Here is an 18517-nt window from a genome sequence, read left to right on the forward strand (position 1 = left end):
TTTAAAAATACTACAGATCCCCACCCACCTCACCAAATTGTAAGAAGGTGCACAGTGAGATTACGCACCCTTTGCCAACCATGACATCACAGGGTTGTCTCCTTGTCCTTCCTCTTCACCCCTTTACAGTCTCTGATTTGCTACTGCAGCAGTACCTGATTTTGAGGACTATAGCATATTGACTTATTTAATAAGAACATATACTTGGAGTGTCAAGGCAAATGTGGTCACAAACTATAGCAAATGTTTATGGCAGAGTCTGTTGAAATGGAACTAAGTTTGCAGCTGATAAAAGACCTTGGATTTTTCGTTCGTAAATCTTTATCTGTGGAGGAGGTGGTCATTGTAGTCCCTTTTCTATCGCTATGACAGCTTCCAAATAGTCCTAATTTTATGTCAAGGATTGCTGCAATCTGTGGTCCTACTTCTAAGTCTTTGACCTGTTTCTTTTTTTGTTTGTTTTTGTTTCGAGAATCTGGTCACACTATTCTGTGTTGATAATGAAATAGGAATCAATACATTTTCTTCAGTTGACCTCTCAAAATTAGCTGAGTGGCCAATTGTTAGGTTTCGACTGAGACAGTCAAAACTTTTGTTAACCAAAAAGAAGCTTAAAGCGGGCTTAGAGCCCGCCCTTTAGCATGACTTGCCATTGGTTGGCTTCCACGTAACTCTTGTTTCTTTGATTCTTGTCTGTCAGCTGAAAGTGTCTCCTGTTTCCTCCCAGGGCTTCTGTGTTTTTCCCAGCCATTGAGCATGGATTTAGTATGGCTTCCTGCTGGCAGCCAGTCTCCTACCACTGGCCACACGCTCTGTCAAGTACTTAAAACAAGCATTGGAAATGCAATAGGTCTCGCACCATTAGAGTTAGTGCTTTTAGAATTGTTTATGGGTTTTTTTGTAAATGTTTAGCATTTTTGTTTCCTGTAGCCAATGCGAAAGTATTACAAATAAAAAAAGCCATAAACATTTCTAAAAGCTCTAACTGAAATGGTCTGAGAACTATTGCACTGTGTGAGGGTGAGGGTGAGTGAGGGTGAGGGTGAGTGAGAGTGAGGGTGAGTGAGGGTGAGGGGTTGAGGGTGAGTGAGAGTGAGGGTGAGTGAGAGTGAGGGTGAGTGAGGGTGAGTGAGGGTGAGGGGTTGAGGTTGAGGGTGAGGTGTTGAGGGTGAGTGAGGGTGAGGGTGAGTGAGGGTGAGGGTGAGTGAGGTGTTGAGGGTGAGTGCGGGTGAGGGTGAGGGGTTTTGGGTGAGTGAGGGTGAGGGGGAGTAGTTGAGGCTGAGTGAGGGTGAGTGAGAGTGAGGGTGAGTGAGGGGTTGAGGGTGAGTGAGTGAGGGTGAGGGGTTGAGGGTGAGTGAGGGTGAGGGTGAGTGAGGGTGAGGGGTTGAGGGTGAGTGAGGATGAGTGAGAGTGAGGGTGAGTGAGGGTGAGTGAGGGGTTGAGGGTGAGGGGTTGAGGGTGAGTGAGGGTTTGAGGGTGAGGGGTTGAGGGTGAGTGAGTGAGGGTGAGGGGTTGAGGGTGAGTGAGTGAGGGTGAGGGGTTGAGGGTGGGTGAGTGAGGGTGAGGGGTTGAGGGTGAGTGAGTGAGGGTGAGGGGTTGAGGGTGAGTGAGGGTGAGGGGTTGAGGGTGAGTGAGGTTGAAGGTGGTTGAGTGAGGATGAGTGAGAGTGAGGGTGAGTGAGGGGTTGAGGGTGAGGGGTTGAGGGTGAGTGAGTGAGGGTGAGGGGTTGAGGGTGAGTGAGGGTGAGTGAGGGTGAGGGGTTGAGGGTGAGTGAGGATGAGAGAGTGAGGGTGGGTGAGGGGTTGAGGGTGAGGGTGAGTGAGGGTGAGGGGTTGAGGGTGAGTGAGTGAGGGTGAGGGGTTGAGGGTGAGTGAGTGAGGGGTTGAGGGTGAGTGAGGGTGAGTGAGGGTGAGTGAGGATGAGTGAGAGTGAGGGTGAGTGAGGGGTTGAGGGTGAGGGGTTGAGGGTGAGGGGTTGAGGGTGAGGGTGAGTGAGGGTGAGGGTGAGTGAGGGTGAGGGGTTGAGGGTGAGGGTGAGTGAGGGTGAGTGAGGGTGAGGGTGAGTGAGGGTGAGTGAGGATGAGTGAGGGTGAGTGAGGGGTTGAGGGTGAGTGAGGGGTTGAGGGTGAGTGAGGGGTTGAGGGTGAGTGATGGTCAGGGTGAGTGAGGGTGAGGGTGGGTGAGGGGTTGAGGGTGAGTTTGAGGGGTTGAGGGTGAGTGAGGGTGAGTGAGGATGAGTGAGAGTGAGGGTGAGTGAGGGGTTGAGGTTGAGGGTGAGGGGTTGAGGGTGAGTGAGGGTGAGGGTGAGTGAGGGTGAGGGGTTGAGGGTGAGTGAGGGTGAGTGAGGGTGAGGGGTTGAGGGTGAGGGGTTGAGGGTGAGTGAGGGTGAGGGTGGGTGAGGGTGAGTGAGGGTGAGGGTGAGTGAGGGTGAGTGTGAGTGAGGGTGAGGGGTTGAGGGTGAGTGAAAGGAAACAGGGCGGCTTCGTGTGCATCTTCAGCTACGCCTCGAGGCGCGAGGAGCCAGAAAGTGACACCTGAATGAATGACCACTCCCCTGACACACCCCTGGACACGCCCCCAAGTGACACCTAAGAGAAAACTTGGTAGGATGAAAGACACACATACCTGTCACCCAAAAAGACCCTCTTGAATGAGAACAGCTAAATGGTCGCGGGTTCGAAAGGGGAGTGCGCTGTGGCTACCACGGGGTTCGATGGTAGCCACGAAGAGTGCAAGACAGAACAGCACGACGTCATCGCACAAGGGGCAAACCAGATTTGTCTACTGGACGTGGCTACCTTGGCACAGCGGCGGACAGCGTCGTTCAAGGAAGGGGCCGATTAATCCATGCAACTCGGTATGGGGGGCATTCTGGGAGGGGGATTACATGTGTTTTAACTTGACGATAAAATGAAGGATTGTGCACGAGTTTATAGGTTCGATGGTAGCCACGAAGAGTGCAAGACAGAACAGGACGACGTCATCGCACAAGGGGCAAACCAGATTTGTCTACTGGACGTGGCTACCTTGGCACAGCGGCGGACAGCGTCGTTCCAAGGAAGGGGCCGATTAATCCATGCAACTCGGTATGGGGGGCATTCCGGGAGGGGGATTACATGTGTTTTAACTTGACGATAAAATGAAGGATTGTGCACGAGTTTATAGAAATCTTTTGAGTCTGTAACGTAACCAGCTATGAAAAATGATTACTATTAAAAGGTTTGGAGTACAAAAAAGAATGTGTAAGTTACGACCTAGTAAGTTGTCACCAAGCAAGTTACACTCTCTTATGCAAAGTACTTACAGCACTTCTTTAACTTTAGTAAACATAGCGTGACTCACACGAGTGTAAATTAATGTTTTCCCATGCGTAAATAAGTCGTAAATCTGAAAATCTCCTGTGAAGATTGGTTCCACAGTAACTTTCTTAAGAGTGGGAGCAAGGAAGCAGGAATAGGTGCCTGCGGGCAAACTGGGATTCTTAAACAAGGAGAGAGGTGAACAGAGAAGAAGTAGATGAGAGAGAACAGAGGAGAGATTTAGAGAGACAAAACGAGAAGGAGGGAGAGAGGCATAAAGTGAGGGACGAGAGAGAGGGGAAAAGAGTGTGCATGTGTGAGAGAGAGAGTAAGAGGCAACGAGTAACGGCTTGAGGAGGTGAGGGAAGGGCTAAAGGCAACAATGTCACCGGGTGAAAAAAAAGCGAAAGAAAAAGCAGGGTAACCTGACCCAGCAGGGGGGAGGAGGGAGGAGAAATGCGTCTCGGCCGGAGCAGGGGGCGGAGCAGGGAGAGCGGGCTTTGAAATGTACTTCACACGGCCGGCCGGTCGTGAAACTGAAAGCATGGCCGGCCGGCCGTGAAAGCCTTTGATGCCGCAGGGGGTGGAGCGGCACCAGCTGGGAGAGTAGGCAAGGCAGGCGGCTGGGGGCATGTGCACGCGCTTTTAAGCTCAATGCGCATGCACATTGAGCTTAAATTTCTCGTGCACTGCAAGGAATCGCCACGATTCCTTGCAAGTTGGGGATAAAGAGTGGATAAGCCACCATAGTCTCGCTTGCTCGATGCGCATGCGCATCGACAGGCGAGACCTAAAAAACAAAACCTTTTGCTACGCACTCTTCAGTCCACCTTCCTAACCTACCCTTCCTTTGTTTTCCTTCTCCCTCCTTCTGCCTCCCGATGTCTGTTGCAGCTCCTCCCTCACACATCCTTTACGTTTCTGGCGATCACACTTTTTGAGACATTTTTCACAGCAGCCTATGATGCTGTGAAACATGGCTTAAAGTAAAGAAGAAAAAAACTTACTGCTCGTAATAAGCGTGTACGCTCACTCCGGTCCCCAAATCGGCAACTGGCGTGTATCACAGGCGCCAGTTGCCTGTCCTGTTTATTATAGACACCATGCTATGCACTAATTTATCCGGGTGCTTTCCTTTTTTGTTAATAAACTCAGTCATGCTAATACTATGACCTACAGGTAGGTGGTGATTTTACTTTTTGTTAAGCTACCCAATGGTGTGTTTAAAGAGTTGACTTGTAAATAGAGTCTTATCACTATCTTCTTGGCTTGCAGCCCTGAAGAAGTCAAAAGGCATGATATGAATGCCTGATGAAATACGTGTTGGCTGCCAATCTTGATTGATGGAAGAAGAATGAAATAAAATTGACTGATGCTGTGACCAACAACGTACCTTGGTGTCTCAATTGGAGTGACTCTACTTTAATGGATTGAATTTTGATATCACCTGTTGATTGGATAGTTTTGGACATTTATTGAGATTTGGACTGATATTACACTGTCACATATATATTGTAGATATTTGCAGTGCTCAGCAAGGATTTGTTAAAATTGCTATACCTGGAACTAGAATTCTGGGCTTGTAGGGAAGCCGGGTGACCTTCCCTTCCCTGCTTTGAAGCACCACTCCTTACTGTGTGGTTTCTATTGTGTGCCATACTCTTGTTGTGCGCCTGAATCTTTACTTGTCACCTTCTCTAAAATGTATTATTTAGTGGCAGTGGTCACAAGCTTCAGTCTTTGGTGCGCTGGTATGAGCAATACCAGGTGATTCCTGACATTTTGTATCTTCTTCACAAGGCAATTCTTGTCAAATACAAAATATTTGAAGCTCTCTGGACCGCCAATACTGCTACAACGAAAGTTGTAACATGGTCCCACCAGCTATGAACAATTTTACAAACTTTTGTGGTAAACCTCAAAACATATTTGAAACTATTTAAAGGAAGAATATTTTTCGAAGCAACTAGCATAAGATAGATATCCAGATTATTTACTATTTAATGTTGCCACTTTTGTTTTATTTCTGATTTTATTACATGTAGGATTGCTGATATAATTTTGTTTTCAAACTTCTTTTTATACAAGACGCCATTGCGTTTCTCTTATAACTGGAAGTAATCGAATCCTGTGGGAAGAACTATACTCTCCTTTATTAATGTTATTTTTAAACTTAATAGTTTTTATTGTCTATTTCCACTAGCCACTGAACACAACACGTATCAATGCTGCTGAAATTGAAAGCCGTGTGAAAGAATTAAGCAAGCTAGCAGAGACAACAGATAAGGTCAAGCAAGGCTTTTGGGAAGAATTTGAGGTAAGTCAGCTGCCATTTTTTAAACATGTATATTACTGTCTTAAATATATTCTGATGACTGCTTTGTCGCTTCTATAAAAGTTACTAAATGTATTTATGTATATAGCACACCTCTACTGGTACATGCTTTGTATGACAAAAACTAGGCTACTAGCAGGAAAAGAACTGTTTGCTTTAGCATTGCTGGAGAATAGCCATGTTTTCAGCTGTCCAAGAAACAAACTGGAATCATTGTCCATAAGTAGGTGCTTGAGGTAGGACAATTTTACTGGTTTAGAAAATGGGTCTCAATCGCCTTGTACATTACCCTGAGAGCTTTCTGTGAGAAGTTGTCCTGATATGCAGTGCTCACTATTCTAGTGAACACTATGTATCAGTCCAGACAACCCTTATTGATGATTGGTTGTAAGTCAACCTTATAGACCAGCTATCCTAGTAGCGTGGATACGAGCAGTCTAAGGCTAAAGACTCGAGAGGACGTGTTAAGCCAGCTGTTATACCATCACATATACCCCTTGAACACCAAGTGAAAGGACACCACACAAGTGTTATGAAAATAAACAGTGTATTTATTAGAATCACAACAGCCCTGTACTCTTTATGAGGACAGGGTACTAAGCACAAAACAAAACTCTTACGTAAATACTTAAGTTAGCACAGTATATACAAATGCCCGAGGGGCACGGAAAACCATATACTCTGAAAGTGGAATGCGAAATTACTAGCAGGTAAGTACAGTACTAATAGGCTTTGGAATCGCTAGGACTTGACTATAGAATCTTTAGATTACTTCTAGGAGGCCCATGGGACTCGGGTGCAGAGTGTGCACTCTCACGCGTGATGCGGGACAAAGTCTATGGTAGCTAGTAAAAGCAAAGTTAGTATTCTCGGGCGAACCCGACCTGGTAGGAGGAAAACAAAAGTGGATTCTGACCCTTGGATAGTGAGGCTATGCTGGGGCACCGAAATGCCGAAGTTACCTAGCCCAGGGGCTGCAGCTGCATAGGTCTCAAAAGACGTCGGGAATCCTCGTAGACGGACCAGGAGCCTGGAAGAAAGATGCTGGAAGGCGACCAGTGAAGAGAGTTCGAAGTGATCCAAGCCTGGATCTTGAAGATGGACGATACCTGAAAGCAGAGGGGACCAAGTTCGTGACTACTAGCCAGTAGTCAGGTGGCACCAGGAGGGCACCGGATGGTAGTCACCTCGACTAGGTGAGTGGGCGACGCTGGGCTCTGCAGATCTCACGGACCAGGAGGCGTTGTCGGCGACCAGGATGGAGGAGCGAGCTGTCCCACGATGGATGAAGCTGTCGGCGTCGCTGGACCCAGGTTTGGGCAACAAAGCCTTGGCTAATTCAAGCCCACGCGGTGGACCTAAAATGGTGTCTTGAGTGGACCAGGAGGGTCCGGGGTGCTCCTCTTTTGGAAGGGAGCAAGGGCCAGTCTGGAGCAACCAGACCAGCAGCAGTGATGTCGTCGGGCGTCGTTAAGAAGGCCACAAGCCAGCGGGCTAGTAGCCAAACAACGCGGTGAGCAGCAAAAAGCAGAAGGTGATCGCAGATCGTGGAGATGCTGGGAGGCTGTACTTCAGTGCTGGAGCTGCTCAGGGTCGGGGCTTCTCGGACCCCAAAGCACTCAGCAGAGGATCCCTCGGCGGTCGTGCTGGAAAGAAGTTGTGCAGTCTTGAAGATGGCCGGTCCCTCGAGGTCTCGTCGCACTCACGGTTCTCAGCTTTGCTGTAGAGGTGAGTAGAGGTCAGAGGTGCCAGGGAAGCCGGTTCTCGTCGAGCTGGGCAGTCGGATTCCGGAGGAAGGACTTTCAGCAGACCGCAGTGTTCTTAAGATGGTGCCTGCGGATGCAGGGTGACTACTCCTTAGCCACAAGGGAGAATCTTGAAGAAGAAATCTTGAAGTCCTTTCGCAGAAAGTCGTGTCTTGATTCCAAAGATGATCTAATTTGGAAGGGGGCCCGCTCCTAACTTTATACTAGAAAAAGGGGCTGACCCGGTGACTAGGTCCTGCCTATGGGTGGGACTAGGAGGGGGGTGGTTACACCCCTCTCCCATGCTGGACTTTCCCCAGGCGAGGGGCTGGTGTGCCCCTGGAACTGGTTCTGGCCGGCCTATGCGTAGTGAGCACCGGGGTGCCACTCAGCAGTCACCTTCCTGTAAAGCCCTGCCTACCCAGGATACACAAAACCCTGTCTGGGATGGTGCTAGCACCGCCCCGGACAGGAAACCCTTTGTCCAAGCTCTCCTCGCTGGAAGGACTCCCAGCAGCAGGAGGTCAGACTCGTGTCTGTGGTGGCAGCATCCATTTTGTGGAGCTGAGGCTTCAGTTAACTTTAACCGGGGTTCACAGTTACATACATGTCGTGTCCCTCTAGAAGGGTGGAATGCTAACCCCGTCGCCAGAATTGGCGAGGGGTTAGTATTCCAATTCGTATGACACCTTACTCGACATGTTTTGATAAAGCAATACCAAAGATAGCATTTAACCGCAAGGATTATAATGCACTTAAGAGTATATGGTATGCGTTATCATGGAACAGCTATTAGGACTTGGTTCCGCAAGCTGCAAACGGGCTCAGCTCATGCCAGAGCACCATTTCACACGATTCCAAGCACTCTGCCTTCAGGATTGTCAAGGCCTGCCATAGGAGTGACTGATAGGAATCTGTGTGTCCATTTTTAGGGTTAGATATAGGTATACTATATCTACAGCAAAGGGTGATTACACGACTTTGCCCCAGCTGTCATGCAGCCAGTTGTGTCAGATTTAGGAGGCCAGCCAGGGGTGGCATAATACATGCTTCAGCCCCTGGTAGGCCCTGGGTACACCTATACCCTGAGTTACAGGGTCTGATAAGGTGGCCCAGTACCAATTGGTAAATGCACCTAGGGTACATGTCGTAATTTAGAGAGAGAACAGCCAGGCTGTGGGTCTGATTGGCAGGCCCACAGCCAGAGAAAGTCGTAAACCAGTGAAACCAAAGCAAAAAATCTGGGTGATCATAGGATTGCAGACCCTACTCTCCTACACTTTCAACTTTATTTGCTGTCTAACTGGGAGCCAGTATAGGCACTGCAGAACAGTTAATACATGTGAACACGATTATGTTGTGGTACCAGAACTAGCTGCAGTATTCTGATAAGATGTAGAAGTGAATTTAGGTATAACTTATAGGACAGGCATAGGTCCCAGATTTTTTTACATGGCTATGCAAAAATTGAAGGTTCATCTCAGATTGTATAGCTGCAAGTGATAAGGCTTTATTATTAATTACATTTGAGGTCAGTCCTAGTTTATTATTGAGCCGATCACCTGAATTTCTGGCCAATCCAGACCAGGTTTCGAACTGAACCCAAATCATCAAGTTAGGAAGCAGGGATTTAACTGTCACTGTGTCTCAAAACCATGGTTTTATTGTTTAGTTGAGGATACTTTTCTACATCTGGGCATGAATTGCATAGAAGCAGGAGTTTGTAGAGCTGACTTTGCTGAAAGAGAAAAATACCCTTTTGTTAGTCCCCAAAAATGGAAATATTAGGTATGGGAAACCAATACTCGACTAAGGAAAAAGTACTGATCCTCGTGGCTGTAGTGTCACGCGAAGCATGCATTTCACTAATACTGTCAATAAACGCAAGAATCGAAATTTGCCTAGTGTAGTAACGGTAAGTTTCAATTCTATTAAGGACACGGAGGCAAGGATTATGCTTTTCTCTCTTCGCTGTTTATTAACATCACATCGCACAGCAGCCAGAAAAGCATCAAAACTTGAATTTTTTTTGTAGTATTCCCAACATAGGAATCTCAGAAAACATTGTAATAACATCGTTTAATAACTACAAATCCCATGAGATGAACATTTAGGCAGTCCTTCTTTAGTGTCCATAAACCCCAATATAAGGCGTCCAACCAACGAACTCCTCCTCTTTCTTCGTGGCGAGTCAGGCCAAAGTCTCAGGCATCTCTTTTCGCACCATCATTCCCTGGCGGAAAAAAGAACAGCGTGAGCCAAGCCATACCACTAAGCATGAAGGCAAAGCAACAAAGCAGATTAGCAAGTCTTCGACATGTACTCCAAGAAAACAGTGACCAACTGCAAGTCGGAAAACGGATTACTTACTCCAGTACGGGCGGGATCTCCGCAGGAGGCATGGGTGGGATAATCCTCGCCTCCGTGTCCTTAATAGAATTGAAACTTACCGTTACTACACTAGGCAAATTTCGATTCTATGTCAGGACCGGAGGCTTCAGATTATGCTTGTTTAAAGCTTACTCACCACCAAACTAGCAATATCCACCACTGGCTTAAAATAGAACCTTTTGAAGGTGGACTCCGAAGACCAATCTGCAGCGCGCATGAGGTCCTCTAAGCGTGCCCCAAGGGCAAAAGATTTTGAGGCCATGGCCCCTCTTGCCGAGTGAGCTCCGAACTGCCTCGTATCAATACCAGCTTCCTGCATTACCCAACGCACCCACCGGGCTATAGTGGGGGAAGAGACAGCCTTGTGCGGTTTGCGCAGCGCAATCAGCAACTGCCGTTCGCCCGGAGGGCGAAGTTCCGTTGTAACATCCTCATATGTTTTCAAACACTGTAACACACACAACTTGGGGGCATCTGCAAATGCCGGATAGGAAATAGACCTCGTAGCCGATTTCGTGCGTCGACCCACGGTAAAGGTCACCCCGTCCGGGGAGAACGCTCTCGCCGTGACATCCAGGGCACGCACATCAGACACTCTGCGACAAGATACTAAGCACAAGAGCATCGCCAGTTTAGCTGACAGTTCTTTTAAGGAAAGGTACTTGTTAGGCTGCCAGGAAAGAAAAAGGTTCAACACCACGTTAACATCCCACAGGACGGAATACCGTGGTTCCGGCGGTAAAGCCAGACGCACTCCTCTAAGGAGTCGACATACCAGGGGATGTTCCGCAACTGCTGCTCCTTCTATCTGCACATGAGCTGCCGAAATGGCAGAGCGTATCGTATTAATCGTCCGGTATGCCAATCCGGCGGTAGAGAGTTCTGCAAGAAAATTCAGGATAGGAACGAGGCCTGCGACCATGGGATCCAAACCCCGTCGAAGACACCAACGAACCCACCTGGTCCAAGCTGATCTATACCTCTTGGCAGTGCTGCCTGCCCAGGCCTTGGACAAAAAGTGCTGAGCTGAGTTCGAAAGGCCAGGGAGCGACCAACGTCTCCTGAAAGCCTCCATGCCATGAGGCGGAGAGAACCCTGGGGGAGATGGTGAGGGACCCCGTCTGGATTGAGGGGAAGACGAGGAAGCCGGGGGAGTAGGATTGGAGAATCCCAGGAAAGTTCCAGAAGAACTGGAAACCACACTTGCGACCTCCAAACGGGCGTCACCATCACCACGTCCGCCACCTGACGGCGGATCTGGGCCGCGGCCCGTACTATCATTGAGAAGGGCGGAAAAGCATACGGTCGTTCCTGACTCCAGTCTTGGAGGAACGCATCCGTCGCTTCCGCCAAGGGATCCGGTCTCCAGCTGAAAAACCTCGGAAGCTGGAAGTCCAGACGGGACGCAAAAAGGTCCATGGAAAACGGACCCCAGCACGCCGCCAGCCAGCGGAACACCTGAGCATCCAGCTTCCACAGACTGGAGTCTCGGAGATACCTCGAGTGCCAATCCGCCACCTGATTGGCCTGACCCGGCAGGTATTCCGCCTGAACCGAGACTTGATGAGCGAGACAGTAATCCCAAAAGTCTTTCGCCAGGTCCGCGAGGGCTCTTGACCGTGGACCCCCTAAGTGGTTCACATACCGAACCGCTGAGACATTGTCCATCCGTAGAAGGACACATGATTTCACCGAGTCCCTCATGCAGCAACGGACGGCGAACGAGCCTGCTAGAAGTTCCAAGCAGTTGATGTGAAGGCGCTGTTCGTCTGACGACCAAGCGCCGCCTGTGGAGAAATCCCCGCAGCGGGCGCCCCAGCCAGACCTGCTGGCGTCTGACTCTATCACTAGGTCTGGAACGGACCCGAAAATCGCGCGACCGTTCCACGCCTCCATGTGGGCTAGCCACCAAGACATTTCTTCTTTGACCTCCGCCGACAGGGGAATCAAGTGGTCGTAGGAAAGCCCCCTGCGCAAATGGTGCGCTTTTAGCCGCTGAAGGGCCCGATAATGAAGAGGGCCCGGGAAGATCGCCTGAATGGACGATGAGAGAAGGCCTACTACTCTGGCCACCTGCCGGAGGGAGGTGTGAGACTTGGAGATAGTTTGCCGAAGCAGATGCTTTATTTTGGCCATCTTTCTGGACGGCAAACTGAGAGTCGATTTCACCGAGTCCACCACAAAGCCCAGAAACACCATTTGCTGGGCGGGGGTGAAAACAGACTTCTCCCTGTTGACAATAAACCCCAGACCTTGCAACAGGGAGATCGTCTGAGACAGATGGGCGGCCAACTTGCTCGGGTCCTGGCCCAACAGCAAGATGTCGTCCAGATAGACGATAAGCCGAATCCCCTGACCCCGCAGGGTTTCTATGGCTGGGTGCAGAATCTTTGTAAAGCACCAAGGGGCCGAGGAAAGACCGAACGGAAGGGCCTTGAACTCGTACACCATGTCCTTCCAGCAGAACTGAAGGAAACGACGATGCGGGGGGTAAATCGGAACCACCAGATACGCATCCTTGAGGTCCAGACGGACCATCCAGTCGTTCGGGAGCAAAACGTCCCTCAAAAGATGGATGCCCTCCATCTTGAAGTGGTTGTATACCACCCAGCCATTGAACTCCCTGAGGTTGATGACTGGTCGTCTGCCCCCGTCCACCTTTTCCACAAGAAAAATATTGCTCAGGAAACCCCGGGGGTGGCGCGTTGTTCGACAAATAGCCCCCTTGCGCAGAAGCGCCGAGACTTCTTCGTCGATCAAGAGCGCGTCCGATTGGGAAAACATAATATGCCGGGGCGGCACCGCCTGGCACGGCTGGTCGTAAAATTCTATGCGGAATCCCCGCACGGTTTGAAGGACCCATGCGTCCGATGTAAGAGCCTCCCATGCTTGGGGGAAACACGCCAACCTCCCCCCAATAACCACTTGATCTGCAGGGATAACACTCACCGTGAGAACTGTTGCCGCCGGAATCGTTCCGGAAGTTTCCGCGTCCCCTGAAACGTTGTCTTCTGGTGGGGTAGAAGTTGTTATAATTCGCGTTGGAGTTGTAACCTCCTCTGCCGGAGCCATGCCCTTTTCCGGGCTGTTGCTGACCACCGCGGCCGGTCCTGAGGCCCCTACCACGACCAGCCCCCCGGGAAAAACGCTGGTTGAAGACCCGCTTGATGGTCGACTGGGCCTTATCCAGGGAGGTGAAGGTGGAAACAAACTTCCCCAGCTCCTTGATGAATGGGTCGCCAAAGAGTCCTCCTTGGGCAACAGCGCCAGCTTCCGACGAAGCCAAATCGCCCAATTTGGGATCCAATTTTATCAGTAGCGACCGACGCCGCTCGGTCGACAGGGCACAGTTGGCATTCCCCAAGAAGACAACCGCCCGCTGCGCCCAATTGGACAATACTTCCGGGCAAATGGCGCTGCCAGACACCTTGGCTTCTTCGGCCATATCGAGAATCTTGGTGAGGGGGCCAATGGTGTCCAAGAGCTTGTCCTGGCAGGAGCGCCAGGAACGGTCGATCCCCTTCCGGGGGTCCTTGACGAACTTCGCCATGAAGGTGGCCATTTTCCCATCAAGTTCCGGTGTCATGGCCACCTTCCCCTCCAAAGTCGGGCGAGGGCATTCGCCCCTCAGACAGCTGCGCGCCTCCTTTTCCAAGGGCTTGCGGAGGCGGCCCGCCACAAACTGCGCCACCTTATCGCCAGGCGCCCAGGCGGCTGACCGCGGGTGCATGATCTCGTCCGGGTCCAGCATGCCCGAGGTGTCCTTGGGCAACTCCGTCGAATTGGAAGACGGTCGCCATGACCGCACGGAGTCCCCATCGTCGTCGTCGTCGTCGGTATCCGCGGGGGAAGCCCCCCCCCGGGGAGGTCGGGACGACGTTCGCCGGTGCAGAAGGTGTGTTAGGCGGAGGCGCCTTGGGAGTCGACCCTGACGCTTTAGCCAGAAAAGCGTTGCGTAGGCGCTCGAAAGCGTCCTTATCCACACCCTGCGAACCACTGGGACCTGCGTCCCCACGAGACTTCTTGGCCGCCGGAGGCTGGCCAGGATCGGTGGCCGGGGATCCCCCCGGGGTCGGTGCCAACTTGGCACATTCCTGGACAATGCGGGCTGAAAGTCTGTCCTCCATAGGCCCAACGATTTCCTGTACACACCGATAAATCGACTGGTCCACAGCCGCATAAAACTCGTCGTCCTGGAGGTACTGGTGGGACTCCTCCTCCTCGACGTAGTACCCCTCAGCCATGGCGCTACGCAGTAGAAAAGAAAGTGAAACTGAGGGTTCCGATGGCGTACACAGACTGCCACGTGTGGGCCGACCGAAGGTTGGCAAAAGTTGTGGGCCGGTGGAACCGGACAATTAAAAGGCAGCACCAGCCTTTACATCGCGCCGACCCTCTCTCCAGAGACCGGGCCGCACCGCCTCCCAGCGCGCTCAAGCGGGGAACACCCCAGCGGAAGCTGTTGCAGAAAAAGGTGCTGAAATCGCCCGCAGGCTTCAACGTGGGTACAACCACAATACAGACCCCATTGGGGCGTTCAAAACGGGACAGTACAACCCAAGAGGGCGTCAGGGTTAGGCGGCAGCAGGGCACTTGCGATGTCGACTCCCCAGCGCAGCTCCAAGCAATGAGACGAAAACTGCGCGCGGGCAGGCGAGACGCGACGGCGCCCTCTAGCGGTGACTCAGCACCGCGGAATACACGGGGACATCGCGTAAGGGGCGAAGGCGTCCCCTCGATGGAAGGGGCTCTGAAAGGGAAGAAAAACCCCACAGGCCCCCCAAAGCAATACTCAATGCAATAGAATAGAAGAAAACACAAAAAAACCTCAACAAACACAAAAGTGCAAGAGAGGGATAATAGCACTTAACTGGCTGCGAAGCAGCGAAGAAAGAGGAGGAGTTCGTTGGTTGGACGCCTTATATTGGGGTTTATGGACACTAAAGAAGGACTGCCTAAATGTTCATCTCATGGGATTTGTAGTTATTAAACGATGTTATTACAATGTTTTCTGAGACTCCTATTTTGGGAATACTACAAAAAATGTTCACGTTTTGATGCTTTTCTGGCTGCTGTGCGATGTGATGTTAATAAACAGCGAAGAGAGAAAAGCATAATCTGAAGCCTCCGGTCCTGACATAGAATTTAGTAAGTGCAAAGTCTTTCTGGTTTGTCTGCATATGTTCCTTGATAAGGTAGCTTGATTGTTTACGACAAATTTAGAACCAAACTGTCCCATACTTTTGCTGTTCATTCCCACTTATTCAATCGTTTTTCCGTCTTCCATGTAGCTGCCAGTGCCAATTTAGTAGCAGTGTCTGCCACCTCCAATAGTTTTCTGAGATTTATCTTTTGTTAACGCACTAAACCAAATGACCCTTATATACTTTTGAAATGAGATTTCAGTAACCTCCTTTAACCATCAGTACACCCAGCCCATGAACACCTTAACGAGGACCCCAACATTTGCATCTATTTGACGATTTTACAACATATTCTTCCTGCTTGCTCCATGAGTTCAAAAACATCATTGATATACGAGCATGAGTATAGTATAGTGCACGCGATGCAGGTTTTTAAAATCAATTGCCTCAGTTGGAGTTACAGAACCCCAGCTTCTATCATAAAGCCATTTCTGAATTTTATTGACACCATATAGAGGTTGTGCACCATGGTAATCTAGCTAATGACCACTATTAAGCTGGTACTTTTGGTCATATGTCCTGGCTGCAATGTGTATAAATGCTGTCCACGTTGATGGTTCTCTTTGACAGTTAAATTAGGCTTTTTAGTGCCAACATATAAAAAACATAACATAACGTGTATTTTTTGTAAAAGTCCTTTTTTTTGTAAAAGATAACGTGTATTTTTAAAGCGCACGTATCACCCAAGAGTCTCAAGGCCCTGAATAACAGATGTATATTGTTACCCAACTCAATGGTACTCATTTTATCGACCTCAGATGGATGAAAGGCTGAGTGGGCCCACCGGGATTAGTACCTGTGACCATGAGGTCGAACACAGGCCCCTACAGTGGATGCATTAGTCCACTGCGCCACCAGACCCAGCTAACAATGATCGTAGTAGGGATCTATAATCTCAACCAATTTCATTGTACAATGCTCACCCTAAATTGTACCGGAAATGAATTCTAAATGTTTGTGTAGTCGACTGGAATAGCTGGATATTAATCAAATTATTGGATGGATTTAGGAACAAAGGTGGCACAGTGGATCAGGTGTTAAATTGTATGGACTTGGAAGTATCAAATTATCAAAATACCTGTACACGCCCTTTATCAAGTTGACCTTCACTTTTTACTCCATAAATAGATACAAAGTTGGTTTAATCAAATAATAATTGGAGAGTTCTCAATTACTTACATGTAATTGACTGCGGTATTATATTTGTCACCTACAAAGACTGTATAAGTCTTGTATTTACCCATAAAAGACATTTCTCAGAGTAAATAGGAAAACAAACAAATTTCAAGGAAGGAGTCAGTAAAGACTTAATTATCACGTTATTCAAAATCTTTTTATTTTCGTATTGTCTTTAAAAAGCAACAGTTATTGTTATATTTGTGAAAGTGATATATGTCTCCAATTAAAATGAGCAATTTTTAGTATAGAACGTCAAATTCACCTTCTTTCATTCCATGCACCCTTTCTATTTGTTCACATTTCCATATTTCTATGCAAGTGTTCTGACGAAAAATGTATTTACTACATCAAACTCTGCTCTCCACTTTTATTCTTTAGCTGATAATAATTCTTTGGGCGTATCTTATGTTTGTTGGATCTCAGGAGCAACAAATGCATATAATGTTGGCTACACCATGAACAGTGTTTCACAAGTCCTCTTGGTTGCAGGATATCTGCCTTCTTTAAGACTGCCTCATTTCAATTTTTATTGCCATTGTTTGTCAAGCACTCTTCAGATTTTACCCGAGGGCTATAGGTCATTATATGTAAATCAGAAATGCAAGTGCTTTGTTATTACAATGTAATAGCCTGCTGTCAGCACCTGCTTCAACATTGATGTTATTTTTTTTTTGTTTGTTTTAGAAAGTTTTATATTGCACAAACAGAACCAATGTGTGTATCCGAGCGCTTTACACATGACAGAGGAAGTGGAAATATTGTTCTCCGATGCAAATAGATGCAGAGATGAGAGCATAAAACTCTTCTTTTAACCATCAGTGTTTTAATTCTTAGAAGAGAACATTTATTTTAAATATGTATACTTTTATGATCTATGTTTTTAAATTAGTTCGAATGAAGTTTATTGACTGGAGAGCATAAAACAATAAAAACAATAATCAAAAGAATGATAGCAAGCAATCATCATAGTGGAAGAGAACAATGTGGCACGGATCCACGGGACTAGGGCAAAAGTTTGCTCATGAGTAAAGACTTCACTTCTTTCTTGAAGACTACCTTTGAAGGATTCAGTCTGGTTTCTGGACGGGAATGAGTTCCAGATCCTTGGTGTGATCCTAGAAAAGACTTGGTTGTATGATTTCTTTTTGGAGAATCTCTGTGGTTTAGCAATAGAGTGCTGGAGCTTCTGGAAAATCTGTTGCCACCTGAAAGCACCAACTTCTGAGCCAGCTATCTCGGGCTATTGAAGTGAATTGCTTTATGGGTCATGCAAGCTATTTTTTAATTGAATTCACACTTCATTGGGGAGCCAGTTGAGAGTTGTAAGGTCAGGGGAGATACAACAGTTTCTTTTTGATCCTGTGTAAAGTCTAGCAGCTATTTTGGAGGAATGAGGTGAACCAGTTTAGGACGGATCCGGATAAGCCTATTCTATATCACAGGAGATCTAATACATTTTCCGTTTTTAACTGTGTTGAATGCCGAAGATGGGTCAAGTAGGATACAGCGGTGGCCGGCATGGCTCGCGGGTGGGAGGGCGGTGCAGGGATTGCAAGGTGGGTCCGCAGGGACGGGATTACTCGGGCGGGGGGCAAAATAAAAAAAATAAAACATATACTTACCTTGAGGCTGTTCCCGCATCGTTGCTCCTACTCTCCTGTCTCCGACTACAGGAAGCAGGCAGTCAGGCTCCCTCATCCAAAGCCAATCACAACGCTGCAATGCAGAGTCATGATTGGTCTGAGCACTGTGACATGGTGCTCAGCCAGGGGCTAGATGGATGGGCATGTTCTCCTTGCAGGCTGTAATGCAGCCTGGATGGAGAACAGGGAAGTGCGCATGACAGGCTTAGACGGCCCAAGAGGGCTGACCAATCAGTCACTGTGCTCGTAGGAGGGGGCAAACCACTCCTTCCCTGCTCTGTGAGCAGAGCAGCCCCGCCTGACCGAAATGGAGCAGGACATGTCACGAAGCATAAAGTGACAATAACTTAAAGTTATTATAATTTTAGGTTTCTCTTCTTCACACAGCTTAAAAGAAGTGGGGCGAAGTTCCTCTGCCATAGCGGAGAAGCCGCCCCTGCTAGGATAATCTCCATGGAGCTGAGATAGTGGTCTGTAAGAATCCATACTTCTGATATGATTTTAGGTGAAGGCCTGAGGTTGGCGCATGGGTATGTCAGATGATCAGTGTTGATATTTATCAAACTCTTTTCCATATTTTGGGTTTCATTAGTTGCACTGTGTTAACTCTCACAGCTTCTTTAATTAGGAATGTGATGTAGAAGTGGTCATGCTAGACTGCCATCAGTGTTGGCCCATTTATTTTATGTCTCCAAATATGCTCACTTCATTGGCATTTTTCT

General features: G+C 48.5%; 1 protein-coding gene across 2 annotated transcripts in view; it reads left to right on the forward strand.

Moving 5' to 3' along the window:
• The window catches only part of PTPN11 (protein tyrosine phosphatase non-receptor type 11), a 582335-nt gene that overhangs the window by 302934 nt on the left and 260884 nt on the right, over positions 1 to 18517 (forward strand). For both annotated transcript variants that reach the window (XM_086943082.1, XM_086943081.1), the window contains exon 6: positions 5502 to 5615. In XM_086943082.1, the coding sequence (XP_086799208.1) occupies positions 5502 to 5615 (114 nt within the window). The remainder of the gene's footprint in view (positions 1 to 5501; positions 5616 to 18517) is intronic.

Source organism: Lissotriton vulgaris, chromosome 11, assembly GCF_964263255.1.
Source record: "Lissotriton vulgaris chromosome 11, aLisVul1.2, whole genome shotgun sequence".
Lineage (NCBI taxonomy): Eukaryota > Metazoa > Chordata > Amphibia > Caudata > Salamandridae > Lissotriton > Lissotriton vulgaris.